Here is an 18,746-nt window from a genome sequence, read left to right on the forward strand (position 1 = left end):
TCTTTCTGTTGAATACCTAATGGGTAGATCAAGTACAGGCTTAGGGGACCAGCGAGGCTGGGGTAGAAAAAAAAGGACTTTTCTTTTAAAGATCACTTGATACTTTTTAAAAAGAGCACCAAGGAGCCACAGCAGGAAAGCTTAACTCTTGGACCCCTGGCATGCACTGTGCTGTTCGGGTTTGTCTTCATTTTGAAGGAGGGCGAAAGGCAGGGCGCCGAGAAGGCAGAGTCGTTTCGGGGTTCGGGTTTCCGAGAGCCGAGTTGGGGCGCTGGGACCCCGGGAAGGAAGGGGAAGCCCGGCCCCGCAGGCCCGCGCACCCCCACTGGCCCGCAAGTGGGTCGGTCCGATTCCTTCCCGCCGAGAGGGAGGGTCGCGGCTCCCCCTGCGGCTGTGGGCACCCGGGGAAGTCCCGGGGGCGACAGCCGAGCGGCGGGAAGCCCGGCTTCCAGCGGCAACCCAGCTCCTGCAGGCGACTCCACTCCAGGCTCGCGGGAGGGGGAAGCGCGGCGCTCGAGCAGAAAGCCGCGGGCCCGCGGGACGGCCACCCCTCCCCGAAGCCGCGAGTGGGCGGGTCCAGATCCGCCGCGCAACCGCTGCGGCTTCCGGTTCCGATGACAGAGGCGCCGGAAGCCAGGGCCCCGGCTGCGGGGATAAGGTGAGAGCCGGCTGGCTTCCGGGCCGGGAGGTGCGGGCGGAGGGCGAGGTACGCCGGGCGGGCCGACGGGGGCGAGGGAGACGGCAGCTCGGCCGGGCTCCCAGGCCCCAGGCCTTCTCCGGAGCCCCGACAAACCGCGGCCCCAGCCTGCCCCTGCGCTGGCTTTCCCCTCAGTCGTCGGGCCGGGGCCGGGAGCTGGAGTCCCACGGACTCGTAGGACCCTCGAGGAGCCGCCTCTGCCAGGGGAGTCGCGCGAACTGAGACGTCCGGTCCCGGTGCGACCCGGTCGGGTCGGAGGTAACCCGGTGTGGACGAGGGAGCCAGACGGGGCATTCGAGCAGGGAGGGTCTTTGGAAGGATGAGTGGGAGTTTGCCAGTCATTTTGCACGTTAATACAGGTGAAATTCTAGTAGGAGCTGCAGCCTAGGGGAGATGGTGAGCTTTGCCCTCCCTCCAGTTTCCGTTAATAACCAAAAAAAAAAAAAAAAGATTTGAAACTTTAAATAGAGATGTGCAGTGAAGAAAAGGAACAGAGTGATAAGATGGAGTGTCTGGCGTGGGTGTGGAGCAGAGGGGTCAGCATTAGATATGGGTAGGAGAACATCTCTGAAGAGGTGACGTGGACACAGGACCCTGATAAGGAGCAAGTCATGGGAACATTTTGGGGAAGAGTTGTATCAGGCAGAGGGAACAGCTAGTGCAAAGGCCCTGAGACAGAAATAAACTTGTCAAGGACAGGAAGGAGGCTAGTGTGGTTGGAGTATAGCCAGTGAGGGGGAGAGTGGTAGATGAGGCTGGAGGGGTGGTTGGGAGTCAACTCATATAGAGATTCCTAGGCCATAAAAGGGAGGGTGGGGGGGCGGCAGGCGGGCTCAGTCAGAGGAGCATGCGACTCTTGATCTCTGGGTGGTGAATTCCAGCCCCACATTGGGTGTGGAGATTACTAAAAATAAATAAATAAAGGAAGGGGGGGTATTCTGAATACAGTAGGAATCTATTGGGTTTTAAGCAGAGGAGTGGTGGGTAGGGTGGAGAATGGATAGAGTTGAGGGGTGCAGAAGTGTAAGAGTTGGGTCAATGGAGGCTGCCCAATTCTGTGTCAGGCAAAGAGGACCTTTCTATGATTTGCACAAACTTCTTTCCTTTCGCCCCAGAAGGGTCCCTTCTGTTTCACGATGCTGAAGTCTGGGGACAAAACCCATGCATGCCTTAGTGGGGATTTTAATACTTCAGTCGTAACTCTTCCTGTCAACCCCCCTGCAGGTTTGAGCCCAGGCCCCCTAGCCCAAGAGTTAGGATGTGGATGCACCATTTAATCAGCAACCATTCACTGAACAGTCACTGTGGACCAGGCCCTGGGCTGGGCACTGCGGGGAGAAAGAGGACAAGACTGGCCTCCAGGCCTGAGCAGCTCACTGTCTGGTGGGGGGAGACCTGTAGACAGGCAGTTACTGTGCCACAGAGCTGAGGACTCAGAGGTGTGCGGTATGGGTGTCCTCCACAGAGGTGTATGAAGCAGAGGAGACTGGGGGATTTCACTGAGGGCTTTTTGGGGAGCTGGTGATTAAACTGCATCTTGGGGTCTCTGTGCAGAGAAGTGCAGAGGGCATTCTGGACACAGGAACAGCTTGTGCAAAGGAAGTGAATGTGTAATTACACAGGGCTTGTGTGTCAGACCATGCAGTGTTGAGTCAAGGGGTGACAGGATTTGATGTGTTGTTTTGGAGAGATCACCTGGTGGATCATTTCTGTACAGGTGAGACCTTGGGGAGGAGGGCTTGAAATGGACATGAAATTCCACTGGATTCATTATGAAGTTGTGAAAGACAAATGCACATACTCATCCGCCCCAGTGCCAGATGACCGAGTGGGGTTCAGGCAGAGTGGCTCACCAGGGACAGACTGAGTTAGCCTCCTGGGCTTTCTGGGTGGGATACAGGCAAGCCATTCTGTTTCCCCAGCTTCTTTTTCTTACTTTCCCCAGCTTCTTTATTTTATTTTAGATTTTTTTATTGAGTTAATCAGACTTCTCAGTTCATTATACATTTAATTGGTTCAGGCAGGGCCTTCATCTCTTTTGTATTTATTGATGTATTCCCTTTTATCCCCATTCCTCCTCCCCCACCCACCGTAGGAAACCATTCTGATGTGTTTGCATGTGTCTTTGGTTGTATGCATAGATTTTTTTCTTTAAGGACACACTCTAGGGCACCTGGGTGGCTCCGTTGGTTAGGCGGCTGCCTTCCGCTTGGGTCGTGGTCCTGGGGTCCTGGGATCAAGTCCCGCGGCAGGATCTCTGCTCAGCAGGGAGTCTCCTTCTCCCTCTGATCCTCCCCTCATGCTCTCTCTCAAATGAATAGATAAAATCTTAAAAGAAAAAAAAAGACACACTCTAGAGGCACCTGGGTGGCTCAGTTGGTTAAGCATCTGCCTTCAGGGGCGCCTGGGTGGCTCAGTTGGTTAAGCGACTGCCTTCAGCTCAGGTCATGATCCCAGGGTCGTGGGATCGAGCCCCGCATCGGGCTCCCTGCTCGGCGGGAAGCCTGCGTCTCCCTCTCCCACTCCCCCTGCTTGTGTTCCTGCTCTCACTATCTCTCTCTCTGTCAAATAAATAAATAAATAAAATCTTTAAAAAAAAAAAAGCATCTGCCTTCAACTCAGGTCATGATCACAGGGTCCTGGGATCGAGCCCCCATATCAGGCTCCCTCCTCAGTGGAGAGCCTGCTTCTCCCTCTCCCTCTGACACCCCACCCCCGTCCTGTGCTTGCTTGCTTGCTCTCTCTCTGTCTCGTGCTCAGTCTCACAAATAAATAAAATCTTTTAAAAAATTTTTTAAAAGACACACTTTATTTATTCTTAAGATTTTTTTTTTTTTTAAGATTTTATTTATTTATTTGACAGAGAGAGACACAACGAGAGAGGGAACACAAGCAGGGGGAGAAGGAGAGGGAGAAGCAGGCTTCCTGCTGAGCAGGGAGCCCGATGCGGGGCTCGATCCCAGGATCCTGAGATCATGACCTGAGCCGAAGGCAGACGCCTAATGACTGAGCCACCCAGGCACCCCTTATTAAGATTTTTTAAATTTAATTTTTATTGAGAGAGAGACCTCCTATGTGCACATGCACGAGGTGGGGAGCGGGAGAGGGAGAGAGAATCTCAAGCAGACTCCGCTCTGAGAGTGACCCTGAACACATGATTTGAGCCAAAATCAAGAATCCGACGCTCAACCAACTGAGCCCCCCAGACACCCCTATTTTCTTTTTTTCTTTCTTTTTTAAGTAGGCTCCATGCCCAACATGGGGCTTGAACTCACAATCCTGAGAACAAGAGTCGCACGCTGTACTGACTGAGCCAGGCAGGTGCCCCTGCATGTATACATTTTTAATTTACATAAATGGTATTCTGCCTAGAGTTCATTTTGCTTCTTTATTTCCCCCTCAGTACCATGTTTGGGGATGTTATCGATGCTCCTGTGAGTATATCTAGAACATGGTTTCTAAGTGCTATGCAGGTTTCCATAGATGCCTCTCCCACGTTTTACTTACTTATCAGTTCCCCCAGTGCTGAGGCTCCTAGATCGTCTGCCCCTTCCTGCCACAATACAGAGTGCTGGGATGAAAATCCTTATGCATCTCCTTCCTCAGCTTTTTTTTTTTTAAAGATTGTATTTATTTGAGAGAGAGCAAGCAAGCAAGCATGAGTGGGGGAGGAGCGGAGGGAGAGGGACAAGCAGATTCCCCGCTGAGCAGGGAACCCAACGTGGCTGGATCCCAGGACCCTGAGATCATGCCCTGAGCCGAAGGCAGATGCTTAACCCACTGAGCCACCCAGGCGCCCCCTTCCTCAGCTCTTTAATACAATTTCAAGATGCTGACTTGGGCTTCCCTGAGATAATCCTTTCATCAGTTGGTGTCCGCAGGGCTAGTCTGTTTGACCTTGGTGAGGTTCTGACCTTTTAAATTTTATTTATTTATTTGACAGAGGCAGAGAGCACAAGCAGGGGGAGCGGCAGGCAGAGGGAGAAGCAGGCTCCCTACTGAGCCCGATGCGGGACTTGATCCCAGGAACCTGGGACCATGACCTGAGCCGAAGGCAGACGCTTAACCGACTGAGCCACCCAGGCGCCCCGGTCCTGACCTTTCTTGAGCTGTATTTATATTTGGTAAATTGTGATTCTGGTTCCCAGACTCTTGGCAAACATTTCTCTTGTGCTGCCATCTTTCCTAGGTGACCGTCTCACAGCCTCTGTGGTTAATTTCCCGTTTCTTGTCATCATTAATCATTGCTATACACTTATTCCAACCACACATCTTGGCCACTTTCCCTTCCTGGTAAGATAGTGGGCTGTTAAGCTGGTCCAGAGAGTAATGTGATGCGAAGTGCTTCTGAGAAGGGCTCTGGAGCCAGAAACCCTGGCTTCACTTCCCAGGTCCTCCCTTTCTCAGCCGCGTGACCTTGGGCAACTTATTTAATCTTCCTGTGTCTCATTCTCTTATCTGTAAAGTGGGTCTAATAACTGTACCTACCTTATAGTGTTTTGGTAAGAATTAAATAAATTAGTTGATGCATGCAACGTTGTTAGAATGGTGCTTGACACATAATAAGCCCCAATGAAATGATAACAAATAATAGCAGTAATAATTATGATTATGATATTGTTTCAGACAGGAGTCCCTGGTATATTTTGCTCATAATGGATCATATTCAGTTGTAGGGTGTTTGCTTAGGGGGCACAAAGAGGAAGGCATGTCTTCCGGACATCATGATTATGATTACAAATTCTAGTGTGAAGGCATCAACCATAAGGAGAGAGGGCAAAAACACATCTCAGGCCCTGGTTGCCATTTCCCCACCGCTCATCCACTATAAGGAGACAGTAGCTACGGGCTGGGCCAGGAGGATGAGGCCAGGACTGGCAGTGCCAGGGGGAACGGGGAGTCTGGTGAAACCGGGAGCATCCCAGTGGTCACCTTGGCCGTAGGATTCTTGTGATGTTACTCTGTACCCTTCTTTGAGAGAATGGACAGCTGGCCAGATTTGAACATTTGAGAGAGCCCTTCATTTCAAATCCTTTAGACAGAAGGATAGGGAGGAAAGTCTGTCGCCAGCATTTTGAGGGCTGTTCACATGGTCAGCATCAAAGGCTGCTCTGGAATAGAGGGGGGCAGTGGCCCAGAGTGGAAGGGACTTAGGAAGGGCACCTCGCTGGTGGGACCAGAAAAGTCAGCTTTCTTTTAGTGGTATAATGAGGAGGGAGGGGTGTGTTACATCGACAGGAGATGTTCTAGTCTGATGGGGGGGAAGTGGGCCCTGAAATAGGTCCTTACCTGGTGATCAAAACTGAAACAGAAGGGTGCCACGCGGGAGCTGAGGGAGCCAGGTGGCAGCAGGGAGGAGGGGATGGCTGCTGGAGGAGGTGGTCTCTGAGCCGACCTGGAAAGGATGAGCCGGCTTCTCAAGCAGTTGATGAGGGGAGGGCTAACAACCTATCAGGGAGAGGAAGCAGCATGAACCCGGGCCCGGAGCTGGGAGGGAGCAGCGGTTCTGGCTGGCTGGACACAGGGTGAGCAGCAGGGGAGACTGAGGCTGGAGTGGTGGGCAAAGCCCATCAGGCCCACGTGCTTGGCATTTGTTCCTTAGGCTGGGTTTTCAGTTATCAGCCATTCAAGGGCTGCCTTCATGGCTTCTATCACTGTAGTCTGTGGAAAACCAAGTCCACTAATTGAAGAGAAGGTGCTTATGATGAGTATATAAATATACATGCAATATGAAAGTAGGTGGTATTTGTATGTATTTCTAGTAGATAGCATTGCCTGCTGAGGACTCTGTGAGGCCTGCTCTCTCCCCTGATTCAAAAGAATGAAAAGAGTTGGAAATGGTAATTTGGTCACCATGACTCAAAACACCTGTCCTCACGCCCGCCTGGTCCCTCTGGGGCACCCTGGCTCGGGGTGACAGGCGCTGTGGACACGTATGTTAAGCCGGGAATTTCTGCGCGAGGATAAATGATGTGGGTGTGGTGAGGGGGGCCTGGGGACCCTCCGCGGCGAGCCCCCCAGCCCAGGTGGGGCCTGCCGCAGCCGACCCCTCCCGCCCGCAGGCAGAGGCCACCATGGAGCAGTGTGCGAGTGTGGAGAGGGAGGTGGACAGGGTCCTGCAGAAGTTCCTGACCTACGGGCAGCACTGCGAGCAGAGCCTGGAGGAGCTGCTGCACTACGTGGGCCAGCTGAGGGCTGAGCTGGCCAGCGCAGGTGCGTGTGTCCCCCCCACCCCCAGAGCCCCAACTCTGCCTCCCCGGGGGCCTGGGAGCTCCCCAAGGCCGCTTGGTGACAGGCTTCTAGAAGGATGATGGTTTGGACATCAGTCCGTGGATGCCTAGGCCTCCTTCGGGTGGGGTCATGGAAGTCATTCCAAGCTATTTCAGAAAGCCCAACAGAAATTATTAGTTTACCTGAGATTATTTTCACTTAGATTTTCATTTTATTTATTTATTTATTTATGTAAAATTTTATTGTTATGTTAATCGCCATACATTACATCATTAGTTTTTGATGTAGTGTTCCTAGATTTTCATTTTATATTCTGTTTTCCATTTGCTTTTCTACTTTGAATTTTTTTTTTTAATTTATTTTTTTTAAAGATTTTATTTATTCATTTGAGACACAGAGATACAGAGAGAGAGAGAGAGAGCATGAGCAGTGGGAGAGGCAGAGGGAGAGGAAGAAGCAGACTCCCCGCTGAGTCAGGAGCCTGATGTGGGACTCGATCCCAGGACCCTGGGATCATGACCTGAGCCGAAGGCAGACGCTTAACCATCTGAGCCACCCAGGCGCCCCTCTACTTTGAATTTTTAAGACATTTTGAGATCGTTTCAAATTTACAGAAAACACCAACTGCTGATACGGTGCCATGCTGGCTTTATCGCTTCTTTTGCCTACTCTTACTTTTTAACCATTTGAAAGTCAGTTGCAGCTATCGTACCACTTTGCCCCTAAACTTTCAGTGTGTATTTCCTAAGGTCAAGGGCATTCTTTTATGTAAATACAGCGTAATTATTAAATCAAGAAGTTAAACATTAATACAGTATTATGACCTAATGAATATAGCTCATACTTCAGTTTTGTCACTGTCCAATAATTTTCAGAAAACATTTTAATTTTAGTCTCCATTCTAGGATCCAATCCAAGATCAGGCACTGCGTGTGGTTTCTCATGTCTCATCTTTGGGTTTTTTTTTTTTTTAAGATTTTATTTATTTGACAGAGAGAGACAGCGAGAGAAGGAACACAAGCAGGGGGAGTGGGAGAAGCAGGCTTCCCGCCCAGTAGGGAGCCCGATGCGGGGCTCGATCCCAGGACCCCAGGATCATGACCTGAGCAGAAGGCAGACGCTTAACGACTGAGCCACCCAGGCGCCCCTCATCTTTGGTTTTTTTAACCGGGGACATTTCTCCCACTTGCTTGTCTTTCATGACATTCACGATTTTGAAGCAGTAAGGCTAATGATTTTGCAGAATATCTCTTGGTTTAGGCTTGCCTGCTGTTTCCTCCTCCTCGCCCAGATGTTGCATCTTGGGCAGCACAGTACTTTGGAAGTGATCTGGTTCTCAGGGCGTCAGTCACATCAGGAGGTACAGGGTGTCAGCTCGTTCCCTGATTGGCAGTGTGAACTGTGATCACTTGGTTAAGACGGTGTCGGCCAGGTTCCCCCCGTGTAAAGTTAATATTTCTTTACAGTTAATTAGTAAGAAATTTTAGGGGAGATGCTTTGAGCCTCTACAAATGGCCTGCACTTTATTGTATTTGAGCCCACTGGCCCAGGGGTGATTCTTGCCTGATTCAGTTATTATAAAGCAACACGGGTGACTTTTCCTGCTCTTTCATTCCTTACATACAGTTGGCCCTTGAACAACACAGGTTTGAACTGTGCGGGTCCACTTACATGCAGATTTGTTTTTCAGTAAATACAGTAATGTAAATGCATTTTCTTTTTTTATGACTTTCTCAATGACATTTTCTCTTTTTTTTTAGCTTTATTGTAAGAATACAGTATATAACACAGGTGACATACCAAATATGTGTCATTTGACTGTGTTATTGGTAAGGCTTCCTGTCACCAATAGGCTATTAGTAGTTGTGTTTTGGGGGAGTCAAAAATTATACACAGATTTTCGACTGTGCACGGGGTGGTGCCCTTAACCCCCATGTTGCTCAAGGGTCAACTGTAGTTGTTGGCATTCAGCTTTCCTTTTTCCCTTATTTATTACCAGCTCATGCCTCATAGATTCTTATTTTATTCGTTGGGTTAAAATCCGTTACTGTTATTATTTATTTTGATGCTTAAATTGTCTTAGATTTGACCAGAGGTCACCCCTGATTCCTATGTCCTTTTTTTTTAATTGAGCTATAATTCACATTAAAATTCACCTTCTTAAAGTGTACAATTTTTGAGTTTATTTTTAGTATATTTACAGAGTTGTACCATTATTACTACTGTATAATTTCAGAACATTTTCATCACCCCAAAAACAAATGCTACCCACTAACAGTCACACCGTTTCTCCCCCTCTTTCAGACCCTGCAACCACTTACCTACTTTCTCTGTGGATTACCTGTTCTGGATACTTCATATAAATGCAGTCTTACGATGTGCAGCCTTTTGTGTCTGGCTTCTTTCACTGAGCATGTTTTCAAGGTTCATACCTGTTGTAGCATGAATCAGTATTTGATTCTTTTCTGTCCTGGGTCATATGGTAACTCTGTTAACTTTTTGAGGAACAGGCAAACTGTTTTCCAAATGTAGTTGCAATAATTTACTCGTTCCCACCAGCAATGCATGAGGGTTCCAATTTCTCTGTATCCTCACCAAGGCTTGTTTTTATCTGTCTTTTTGATTATGGCCATCCTAGTGGGTATGAAGGGCTATCTTACTGTGGTTTTGCTCTGCATTTCCCTAGTGACTAATGATGCTGAGCATCTTTTCATGAGTGAGCTTGTTGACCATTTGTTTATCTTCATTGAAGAACTGTCTACTTAAATTGCTTCCCATTTTTTAATTGGGTTGTTTCTCTTTTTATTGTTGAGTTGTACGAGTTCTTTATGTACTCTTTAATACTAGACCCACACTGGATATTCTATCATATGGGTTGTCTTTTCACTTTTTTTTTTTTATATTTTATTTATTTATTTGTCAGAGAGAGAGCACAAGCAGGGGGAGTGGCAGACAGAGGGAGAGGGAGAAGCAGGCTCCCCGCTGAGCAGGGAGCCCGATGTGGGACTCGATCCCGGGACTCCAGGATCATGACCTGAGCCGAAGGCAGTCGCTTAACCGACTGAGCCACCCAGGCACCCAATCTTTTCACTTTTTTGATAGTATCCTTTGAAGCATAAAAGTTTTTAATATTGATTAAGTCCAATTTATTTTTTCTTGGGCTGCTTATGCCTTTGTTGTCTTATCTAAGAAACCATTGCCTAGCCCAAGGCCACAAAGATTATACCTCTGCGTTTTCTAAGAGTTTATAGTTTTGGCTCTTACACTTGGGTCTTTGATCCGTTTTGAGTTAATTTTTAGATACGGTGTAAGATCCAACTTCGTTCTTTTACATGTGGATATTCAGTGTTGCACTCTTCTTTCTGTTCTTTCTCCTCCTGTGTCCTTTTCACATGGCCCATCCTTTTTTTTTTTTTTTAAAGATGTTATTTTATTTGAGAGAGAGAGTGAGAGAGAACACAAGAGGGGGTCGGGTCAGAGGGAGAAGCAGACTCCCCACTGAGCAGGGAGCCCGATGTGGGACTCGATCCTGGGACTCCAGGATCATGACCTGAGCCGAAGGCAGTCGCTTAACCAACTGAGCCACCCAGGCACCATAGCCCAGCCTTTTTATTTATTACTATTATTATTTAGCACTTCCTAGCTTTCTGGCACATTAAGATAATTCCTGGAGTAAGTAATTTCTGCAAGGAGATGTTCTTTGGGTGAAAAATGGTATTTGGAAACCAAGGTCTGGGTTGTTACTGAGGTGTCGTTTCTGTTTTTTTAGCAGACAGATCTGTCTCTGCATGTTGCAGGCCATGAGTTTACAGATACCCAGTTTCAATCCTGTATCACAGGGTTCTTCCTAGACCTCCCCAATCCATAGCTATATCTCTTTTCTGCAACAGTGCGTATGGTGACTCCAAACACCGGCAATACATCTCCCATCTGCTTGATTTCTACGGTACATAGAGAGTATTTTCGGAATTGCTACACTTCGTACCTCCGTGAAAAACAAATCTGCAGAGTAGAGTTTGTTTCCTTTTAATGTTTTTTTTTTTTAAAGAAAGCATGCACATAGGAAAGACTTCAAAGTCAGAAGAGCTTACAGGGAAAGTGAGTCTCCCCTTCAGCCCACCCCACCCCCCGAGTCACCCCTGCCCCCAACTTCCCAGGCACGCCTCCCAGACAGCGTCTGTGTGCACACACAGGTGGCATGTGTGTCTATCCCCTCCCTTTTTTTAAACACAAAGGGTAGCCTCAAGCGTGTGCTTTCCTGCACCTTTTCCCCCCTCCAGTTTGTCTCCGAGAGTGTTCTGTCTCACTACGTAGAATTCTGCCTCATTCTTGCACCTGGTTGCTTACCATTGCATCGTGTGGTTGTGCCATGCTGTAGTAAATGCCCAGGCCTGGGTCCTTGCTTCCGATGGCAGGTTAACCGTGTGGTAGAATGGGTCTGAAATGCTCTTATGCTGTGCCATTGGTTAACAGGTGGTGGTGGCCTGCTGCAGGGTGTTTACAGGGAGACCACGTTTTCTCAGATGGGGGTTTGTCAGCGCTAATGGTTTCAGGGGCGTCCTTGGGCAGAGAAGATTTGGGGGTTTCAGGTTAAAAGGCTTTGGTTTCGGGGTGCCTGGCTGGCTCAGCCAGTGGAGCATGTGACGTTCGATCTTGGGGTTGTGAGTTCAAGCCCCATGTTGGGCCTGGAGCTTACTTTAAAGAAAGGATGGGGAGCTTTGGTTTCCTGAGAGCTGTTGCTTTGTCCTAAAGGGAATGTGGCCAGGGACTGTACAGAGTGTGGTCCTCTGTGACCTGGATGGAGCAGAATGTGAGAGATGAGTGGCAAGCTGGGGTTTGGGTGGGTGGCAGTGTCAGAGTGGAATGTGGTCCTGCCCCGTCTCCCTGTGTAGGTGGGGGGCCTCCAGTCGTTATTTGTCAGAGGCATTCAGTTACAGGTGCCAGCAACCCAGCTCAGACCAGGTTAAATGAACAGGCGGGGGTGGGGAACACTGGATTCATGGACTCAGGTAACTGAAATGTCCAGGCCCGGCTGGATCCAGGTGCTCATGGGATCCCCTCAGTCTACACTGTCTTCATTCTCAGAGCAGTGCCCCCCCGCCCCCCCCCCCCAGGAGGTCACGGTGCTCCAGCAGCTCCAGTTCCCATTCTGTGTTCAGTGACTTGGTAGAATGCATCTCTCTTCCAGGGCTTCTGGTCTTGGAGCCGAGACGCTCCCTGGCTCTCCTGGGTCATGTTTCTTTCCCTGAACCAAGGCGTTGCCATCTAAAGAAGGCACCTAGATGCTGGGCTTGCCACTCATCTCTCACATTCTGCTCCATCCAGGTCACAGAGGACCACACTCTGTACAGTCCCTGGGCGGATGTTCTGTCTGTCCTCCTCTCTTCCAAGTCCCATGTGCTCTTGGCGGTGCGTCTGGTTCTGGCCCAGCCATGGGGGTGGGAACCGCACAGGCTTGGAGTCCTGAGCCAGAAACATCCCTGAACTTCCCTGGCAGTATCCTCTGGGTTGGTAAGAGGCATTAACCTGGGGACAGCGCTTATGGCCCAAAGCCTTCTCACACGTGGTGTCTCACTCAAGATAGTAAAGAGCCATCCGGTGTGGTGGTGAGGAGCATGTGCTTTAGCTCTGTCATTGCTGTCACTCAGCAAGCTACCGCCTCAGCTCCCCCAGCTACAGGACAGGATACTAACAGTGTCCACTGCAGGGCACAGTGGGGAGGATTAAATGAGCTGAAATATAGTACTTTCCCGTAGGAAGTGCCGAATCAGCTACAATTCACAGCAAAGGACAGGGCCGGTACTATCACCCCATTTTACAGGTGAGGAAATGAACCGAGAGATGAAGCCACTCGCCCCACTTGACCAGTTCCAAGGCATGCAGTTAAAAAGTGGCAGGACCTGGAACAGAAGCCGGGGTCTTTCACCCTGGAGTTCAGGGCTCCCTCCTGGGCCTCCGGGCTGGTGTGGAGAAGAGAGGTAGCAGGGGCCAGATGTGCTCCTCTGTGTCCTGATTCACTGCCAGTGTTTCCCTGCAGCCCTCCAGGGGACCCCTCTGTCAGCCACCCTCTCCCTGGTGATGTCCCAGTGCTGCCGGAAGATCAAAGACACCGTGCAGAAACTGGCTTCGGACCACAAGGACATTCACAGCAGTGTCTCCCGAGTGGGCAAAGCCATCGACAGGGTGAGCGTGCAGGCAGTCTCGGGCTGGGGGTGGGGATACCCCGGAGCTAGTGCCTGGGGGGCGGGGCTCAGCAGGAAAGGCGAATGCTGAGTCACAGGGCCCTGTCTCTTGTCCTCGTCAGAACTTTGACTCTGAGATTTGCGGCGTCGTCTCCGATGCGGTGTGGGACTCGCGGGAGAAGCAGCAGCAGGTCCTGCAGATGGCCATTGTGGAGCACCTGTACCAGCAGGGCATGCTTAGCGTTGCCGAGGAGCTGTGCCAGGTAATGGCCTCGCCGGGAACGCACTGGAACCTGTCTCTTCTGCTTCTATTCGATGGCTGTCTTTATATTTGGTTTCCTATTCTTTATATAAACTTATTTTAGAAGGGAAATCATTGCCCCTGCCATAAATAGAAGATAGCTCTAAAAATACATACGATGGCAAGTGAAGCCATGAATCTCTAGCTAGAGTTGGTTGCCGGCCAAGGTTCTGAGCTGATGCCTGATATCGTTTTCTTAAAAAGGGAGATTAGTAACATGACAAAGTAGCACTTGTTAGGTGTTAAAAACACACTAGCAGTAAAAGTAAGGGTACTTTCTCAATGTGATTAAGAGGACTGAAGAGGAATCATTTTCTCACCATGCTACTCAACACAGGTCTCTAAGACCCTGGGGCTGGGTTGGGTTTTGTAGTCTGCACTCCGGGAGGCCAGCCCGCAACACTCAGCCTTACAGAACTGGAATGTTCTGGAAACACACTCCTTCAGCGGTGGGATTGTGCTCTCCCCACAGGAGTCAACACTGAACGTGGACTTGGACTTTAAGCAGCCTTTCCTCGAGTTGAATCGAATCCTGGAAGCTCTGCACGAACAAGACCTAGGGCCGGCATTGGAGTAAGTTGGCCCTCGGATGGGCCAGTGAGGGGACGGGGCCTGTCTGTGGTCTTCCTGTCACCTGGTGTACTCGACACGCCTCCAGCCTTGTCTCATGGGCCTCACTTTGGCTTTGGGAGCCCACCTCTCAGTCCCGGCTCCACCGGGGCCCCTTCTCCTGCCCCACCAGCTCCCTTTCTCCCCAGATGGGCCGTCTCCCACAGGCAGCGCCTGCTCGAGCTCAACAGCTCCCTGGAGTTCAAGCTGCACCGCCTACACTTCATCCGCCTCCTGGCAGGCGGCCCTGAGAAGCAGCTGGAGGCCCTCAGCTATGCCCGGCACTTTCAGCCGTTTGCACGGCTGCACCAGCGAGGTAAGTGCTCAGGGTGCTGGGGTGGGGGCTGCCGGGCTCCGGCAGGTGTCAGCAGGGCTCAGGGGGTTGGGCTCCGAGTCCCTGCCCCACCTGAGGGGCTGTGTGTAACCAGGATGCCTTTCCCCAGCCTGAGAACTCTGACCCCTCCCTCACCGTCTCCCAGGTGAAGTCCAAACCCCACGCTCTTCCCCTGCATCCGCCTCTGCCATATTCTTCCAGCTTCTTCTCAGGCCGCTCTGCACACCTGCTGTGGGGCACACCCACACTCAGCACACAGGGCCGTGTGCACCCCTGAGCCTTAGCCCGGGCCTCGCCCACCTAGAAGCAGCCCACTCGTTTCCTTAAAACTCACTTGGCGCCTCTCCACGGCTTCCTTCCGTCACACCAGGATTTCCAGACCTCAGTCCGTGGAGTCTCCCCTTCCAGATGCTCACCATTAGTAACCACTCCTACTGGTAGTAACTGGTTCTCTAGCTCCACTCCTACCCATTTGTTACCTCACATTTTGTGAAATCATAAAGACCAAGCACTGTCAGTAAATCTAGATACCACCTGAAAGTTTTTAAAAGGGAGAGTAGCTAGTGTTGGAGAAGAAAAACGTGAGCGCTAACCTGAGACTCGCTCCTTGGTGCACTTGGAAGGATGGGAAGAGAACTCAAACTCAGCTCCCTACTGGATTGCCTTGTGCCTGATGCTTGTCCTTGTCCCGCAGAAGCAGCCCTGAGACTCCGCCTCCACACTGGATTTTAGTGAAAATCAGTTTTGCCTGAGGGCATCTCAGGGCCCATTCCTCCTGGTCAGGGGCCTGGGATCTGCGAGGCCCAGCCTGCGCCCTCTGATCCCCTGCTCGCCCTGACCTGTGCCTGCCTTGCAGAGATCCAGGTGATGATGGGCAGCCTGGTGTACCTGCGGCTGGGATTGGAGAAGTCCCCCTACTGCCACCTCCTGGACAACAGCCACTGGGCGGAGATCTGCGAGACCTTTACCCGCGATGCTTGTTCCCTGCTGGGGCTCTCGGTGGAGTCGCCCCTCAGCGTCAGGTACGGGGCAGCCCTGTGGGGGCAGCACAAGTGGGAGGGTCTCAGGGGAAACAATTGGTGGAGGCCATTCCATGTGCCAGGGGTGGTCCTTGGTTCTTTCAGACCTAAACTGGCTCTCTTAGTCATGCTTCCGGGGAGGAATTATCTGATTTTACGGTTGGAGAAACTGAGGTTAGGAAGAGTTGTGGCCTGCCGTCACTGCAAGGTCAGTAGCAGGTCAAGGTTCCCCTTTTTTTTTTTTAAAAAAGATTTTATTTATTTATTTGACAGAGAGAGATAGCGAGAGCAGGAACACAAGCAGGGGGAGTGGGAGAGGGAGAAGCAGACTTGCCGCTGAGCAGAGAGCCCGATGCAGGGCTCCATCCCTGAGCCCAAGGCAGATGCTTAACGACTGAGCCACCCAGGCGCCCAAGGTTCCCCTTCTGTAAGGTCTTGAATGAGGTCTCTGTCTCGCCTGCAAGGTCGGTGGCAGGGTCAGGGTTCCTTCTTTTTTTTTTTTTTTTTTTTAAGATTTTATTTATTTGACAGAGAGAGATAGCGAGAGCAGGAACACAAGCAGGGGGAGTGGGAGAGGGAGAAGTAGACTTGCCGCTGAGCAGAGAGCCCGATGCAGGGCTCCATCCCTGAGCCCAAGGCAGATGCTTAACGACTGAGCCACCCAGGCGCCCAAGGTTCCCCTTCTGTAAGGTCTTTTGAATGAGGTCTCTGTCTTGCCTGCACCTCCCCCCTCAGTTATCACAAGACCCTCTGCAGCCTGGCTTTCCCTCAGACCACTTTCCTTTGGGGAGATTTGAAAGTGCCTGAGTAACACATATGTAGACTTTTCCCCTGGAAGGCTCCTGCACAGTAACGTTCTCATGACTCCACGAGGCCCTAGGAATTACAGGTAGTTTTCCTCATTTTACAGATGACAAAACACACAGGCCCAAGGCACACGCGGACTTGCCCAGGGCCTCGCAGGGCATAAAGGGCACATGGACCCGGTCCCAGAATCCCACGCTGCACCACAGTGCATCTCCCGCCCCACCCCAGGGGGAAGGTTTCCAGTTAAAGGACAGTGTTTCCCAGCAGGAACGCCAGGGACACCTCACGATGGTTCTCGGGTGCACAATTTTCCTGAGCATCATAGGTACTTAGCCCTCGAGGCGCCAGCCAGTTGACTCCCCGCCCCTGCCTGAGTCACTGCGAGATTCGGATCTGCCCCCGTGTCTGAGTGTCCGCGTTGACGGTAACCGGTTGCAGATGGGCATTACGACAGCAGAGTGGGGGAGACAGGCAGGCTGGGGCCCTTTGAAACTGATCGCTGGCTCCATCACACCAGTGGCATTCCAGTGGTTTGGGTGAGCAGGTATCTGCCCCCTAGATCTTCCTTTTGTTTTTCCCATAGGCCCCCAAACTCTGGGGTGCATTAGAATGACGCTAGGGTCGGACACACATAGCTACCTGTGTGGCGCTTTATGAGCGACCGGGGAGATTTTCAAGGATCAGTCTGACCATGTGCCACTTGAGCACCCCGCCCCAAGACACAGGCCGACGACCAGTGTGCTGGTGCCTCTGTCTGTCCGCCGGGCTCTCGGTGTGGGCCGCTGCAGCCCCTGCTCTTTGTTCCGCAGCTTTGCTTCTGGCTGTGTGGCGCTGCCTGTGCTGATGAACATTAAGGCTGTGATTGAGCAGAGGCAGTGCACGGGGGTCTGGAGTCACAAGGACGAGCTACCGGTGAGGCCTGGCAGGGCGGGGTGGGGCATGGGGGTGTGTGTGGGCAGAAGGCCCTGGAAAGGGCGGCTGCAGCTGGAAGTGGGACTCAGCCCTCTGCTGGCTTCCCCAGATTGAGATTGAACTGGGCATGAAGTGCTGGTACCACTCGGTGTTCGCCTGCCCCATCCTCCGGCAGCAGACGTCAGATTCCAACCCTCCCATCAAGCTCATCTGTGGCCACGTGATCTCCCGAGACGCCCTCAACAAGCTCATCAATGGAGGAAAGTAAGTGCCCCGGGCTCTGCTCCATCTTGGCTCAGTTCCCCCCCACCGGCCAGCCCCCGAGACATTGTCTGTTCTCCCTGTGCAGGCTGAAGTGTCCCTACTGCCCCATGGAGCAGAACCCAGCCGATGGGAAACGCATCATATTCTGATACCTGCCTCGAAGGAACTTTGTCAGAAGGGCTTTCCAGCCATGAGCCTTGCTCTGTCCTGGTGGGGGTGGCTGGCTTCAGTGGACTGTGGTTCATTTCCGAACGACTGGCTGAGTGCCACCGTGGGCAGAGGCCAAGAAGGGAGATGAACCCGTCTGTGCCGGGCAGCCAGCTCCTTGGCCAGAAGGACAGGAAGACACTGGCCTCGGCATTCCCGCGGTTGCCCTGTTTCTCTCAGCCAGTGACTTCGTAGCAGCCCACAGAGAAGCAAAGCACTTGGCCAGCAACGCAGACCTTTTCAGCCCTGCCCCCAGCACCGCGCCCGCTCCTCCCATTGTATGTATCCAGTCCCCACTGTAAATAGTCCGGTTCGAACCGAATGCCCTGGTTTTATAACTGAGCAAATATATTCACAGGCCTTCTCCTTACCTCACCTGCCTTTAGCTTCACAGACAAGGAATTACTGCAGGCTCACCGTGCCCAGAGAGAACCCAGCGTGCATCTCTGCCTGGGTGAAAAGGCCCGGGGATGTCACCCCAGACCACGGGCCTGAGGCTGTTATACAAACGTGTCAAATCTGATGCCCTCCTTACTAGGAATAGGAAGCGGAGCGAGGGGATTTAGGAAGATGAACGGACTTGCCCTACAGGGCTCACAGCTTGTAAAGGAGACAGTTCGGAATCGAAACTGGATCCGACCCTCCATCCCAAGCTCTTTGCGGTTGACTCCAGGGTGCCTAGAGCTTGGTCGCTTTGTGTCCCCACTAAGCCCCGTGCTGGGCCTCAGGGAGCAGGAAGACACCCGAAGTCTGAGACGTCTGAAGGGACTGGGTCACCGGGGTCATTACACCAAGCAGGAGAGCTGGCCTGGGGTTCGTCTCTAGCTTCATATGCCTACTTCAGATGTGCTGTATGCGTGGCTAAATGGCTTCCAGAGGTTTCCCAGTGGCATTTCGGGCTTGTAGGGGCAGGGGAAGGAAGAAAGAGGAACGGGGGTGTCCCCAACACAGGGGCCGCAGGCTTTTGTGTATGGCATCTGCTGCGGCAGCCTTATGGTGTGGCTCCCACCAGTGGGAGGCGGAAGCCGGGGGTGGGCAGCAAAGAGTGCTCTTAGCTGGGGTCTGGCACCAGCCCCGGCTGCCCAGCAGAAGCAACACCCTGAGTCCGTCGGGTTCTCTGGTGAGAAAGGCTGTATCCACTCTCCCCTGCCCACCACCTCCTTGGCCCCACCAGCAGCTGCTG

The 18,746-nt window shown here is 51.7% G+C and overlaps 1 protein-coding gene across 5 annotated transcripts; it reads left to right on the forward strand.

Annotated features, from left to right (window-relative positions):
* The first annotated feature begins 608 nt into the window (after positions 1 to 608).
* Positions 609 to 18,736, forward strand: RMND5B (required for meiotic nuclear division 5 homolog B). Of its 5 annotated transcripts, none has more exons than XM_032425323.1 (10): positions 609 to 658; positions 6,760 to 6,910; positions 12,966 to 13,111; positions 13,233 to 13,373; positions 13,884 to 13,984; positions 14,170 to 14,336; positions 15,211 to 15,376; positions 16,990 to 17,092; positions 17,202 to 17,356; positions 17,442 to 18,736. In XM_032425323.1, the coding sequence occupies exons 2-10, from the start codon at positions 6,772 to 6,774 to the stop codon at positions 17,503 to 17,505; spliced, it is 1,182 nt and encodes a 393-aa protein (XP_032281214.1). In that variant the 5' UTR covers positions 609 to 658; positions 6,760 to 6,771; the 3' UTR covers positions 17,506 to 18,736. The 5 variants fall into 5 exon arrangements, with proteins under 5 accessions (XP_032281214.1, XP_032281217.1, XP_032281213.1 ...); XM_032425322.1 differs by lacking the exon at positions 609 to 658 and adding an exon at positions 867 to 955; XM_032425324.1 differs by lacking the exon at positions 609 to 658 and adding an exon at positions 4,739 to 4,821.
* The last annotated feature ends 10 nt before the right edge of the window (positions 18,737 to 18,746 follow it).

The sequence above is a fragment of the Phoca vitulina genome, unplaced genomic scaffold (genome assembly GCF_004348235.1).
Source record: "Phoca vitulina isolate PV1807 unplaced genomic scaffold, GSC_HSeal_1.0 scaffold32, whole genome shotgun sequence".
Taxonomy (NCBI): domain Eukaryota; kingdom Metazoa; phylum Chordata; class Mammalia; order Carnivora; family Phocidae; genus Phoca; species Phoca vitulina.